The sequence below is a fragment of the Lathyrus oleraceus genome, chromosome 6 (assembly GCF_024323335.1).
Source record: "Lathyrus oleraceus cultivar Zhongwan6 chromosome 6, CAAS_Psat_ZW6_1.0, whole genome shotgun sequence".
Classification (NCBI taxonomy): Eukaryota; Viridiplantae; Streptophyta; class Magnoliopsida; order Fabales; family Fabaceae; genus Lathyrus; species Lathyrus oleraceus.
The window spans coordinates 497,042,555-497,044,158 of NC_066584.1; the positions used below are offsets into that span (position 1 = coordinate 497,042,555).

General features: G+C 32.5%; 1 protein-coding gene across 1 annotated transcript; it reads right to left on the bottom strand.

The window, feature by feature from the left end:
• Positions 1 to 404: 404 nt before the first annotated feature.
• Positions 405 to 1,208, bottom strand: LOC127096427 (uncharacterized). The gene has a single exon (XM_051034996.1). The coding sequence runs from the start codon at positions 1,206 to 1,208 to the stop codon at positions 405 to 407; it is 804 nt and encodes a 267-aa protein (XP_050890953.1).
• Between the last annotated feature and the right edge of the window lie 396 nt (positions 1,209 to 1,604).

Genomic DNA, 1,604 nt, shown 5'->3' on the forward strand with positions numbered 1-1,604 from the left:
AAATACATTTGAGTCTGATCTTTAGAGAAATTTGAGAAATACCAATTTCTCTTTTCTAAATTATAAAGGGCTTCAAAGTCAGCTCTAATCCAAGCTTTGTCTATGACAAAGGGGTCGTCATTTGTAATAACACCTAGTATTTGGGATTCAGTTGGAGAGGGTGACCTAGAGGTCCTCTCAGAGTATAGCGGCTGGGGAATTGTATGAGCAAAGTTTACTCCTGCAAGATTCACCCTAATTGTTGAATCAACTGAATGTCTAGCACTAGATGTTGACCCAATACTACTAGATTGATGATAGCGATAGGATTGGCTTCTATTCATCCTGATCCTGACAGATCCATCAATATCTTGAATAACATCTCTAATAGTTTTGGCCTCAATCTTTTCAGATTTAACCACATCCTATAATATCCATTCTTGAGGGAATTTTTCTATAATATCCGAAGCAGTCAGTATTTTTGGGGTCATAACATTGGACCTGCTAAGATTTGCTTCAATAATACAAGTTTCATTTCTTGGAGTAGTTTTGAGTGATTTAAAATCATAATTAACATTAGAGACTTTGTAGGTAATTCTACTAATAACGTCAATATTGGCAACTCCAGGATTAAAATTATCACTTAGACCCTGGACGTATATAACTAATGAATTTTTAGTGAATTTATCAGCCAAGCTCATAGAGTAATTGGGATGGCAGTTAAAGTAGACTGGACCATCGTTAAGATTTGATTCAACTATAGCAATAGTCGAATTATGAAAGTCTTTAATTCTAGTGTCTCGAAGAACTAGCAATATAGGGGTGTTTAACCCTAGTTTATGTAATGGTTTTATAGCTATCTGAATTAATCCTAGATGGATATAGCGATAACCTTCTCTATAATGCGTTTCTAATAATTTTTTATTTAACAAATTAATAGTTTCATGCTTGTTACTAACAGACGTAGCGGATTCAACAGTATGAATAATCTTTTGACTTTTAAAATCAAAAGTATCAATTTTATATATTTCTTTAAATTTAATTTCTGGCATAGACCAGTTAACTAATCTATTTTCCATTTCTTGAATTTCTAATTCTTGGTTTTGGAAGGTATCTTGATCTAATTCAATTTTATCATTATTTAAGGTAGCAGGAACTAAGGTTCGGTTATTAATTTTACTCCGTGAACTACATCCTAATTCACTAAAAGCCTTGATGATTTTAGACATGGTTTTAAAACAATATTTATACAAATAGATTTATTTAATCGACGGGTTTACTGCCTCCCCCTTATTGTTTGTTTTCTTAACGGCAACTACAGTGTGCTAAACCAACGGGTTTACTGCCTCACCTATCTGAACTTACGACCTGGACCACACACTACCAGCAGGTACCCTTAGAGAAATTCAAAGCTCAGGGTTATGGTTAAAAAGAAACAGTGAAATAAGAAAACTTTCCAAATAACTCTTTTTTTTTAAATAAAACTAGTAGAAATCTAGTAAAAGATAATGCAAGTCAATAATCACCACCAACCTGGCTCTGGCTCTGATACCAAAGCGGTAGGGGCCTCTAAAATAATAATAATAATAATAATAATAATAATAATAATAATAATAATAATAATA

Coding starts and splice junctions, on each gene's coding strand:
- LOC127096427 (XM_051034996.1), bottom strand. CDS start 1,208: ATGTCTAAAATCATCAAGGCTTTTAGTGAATTAGGATGTAGTTCACGG.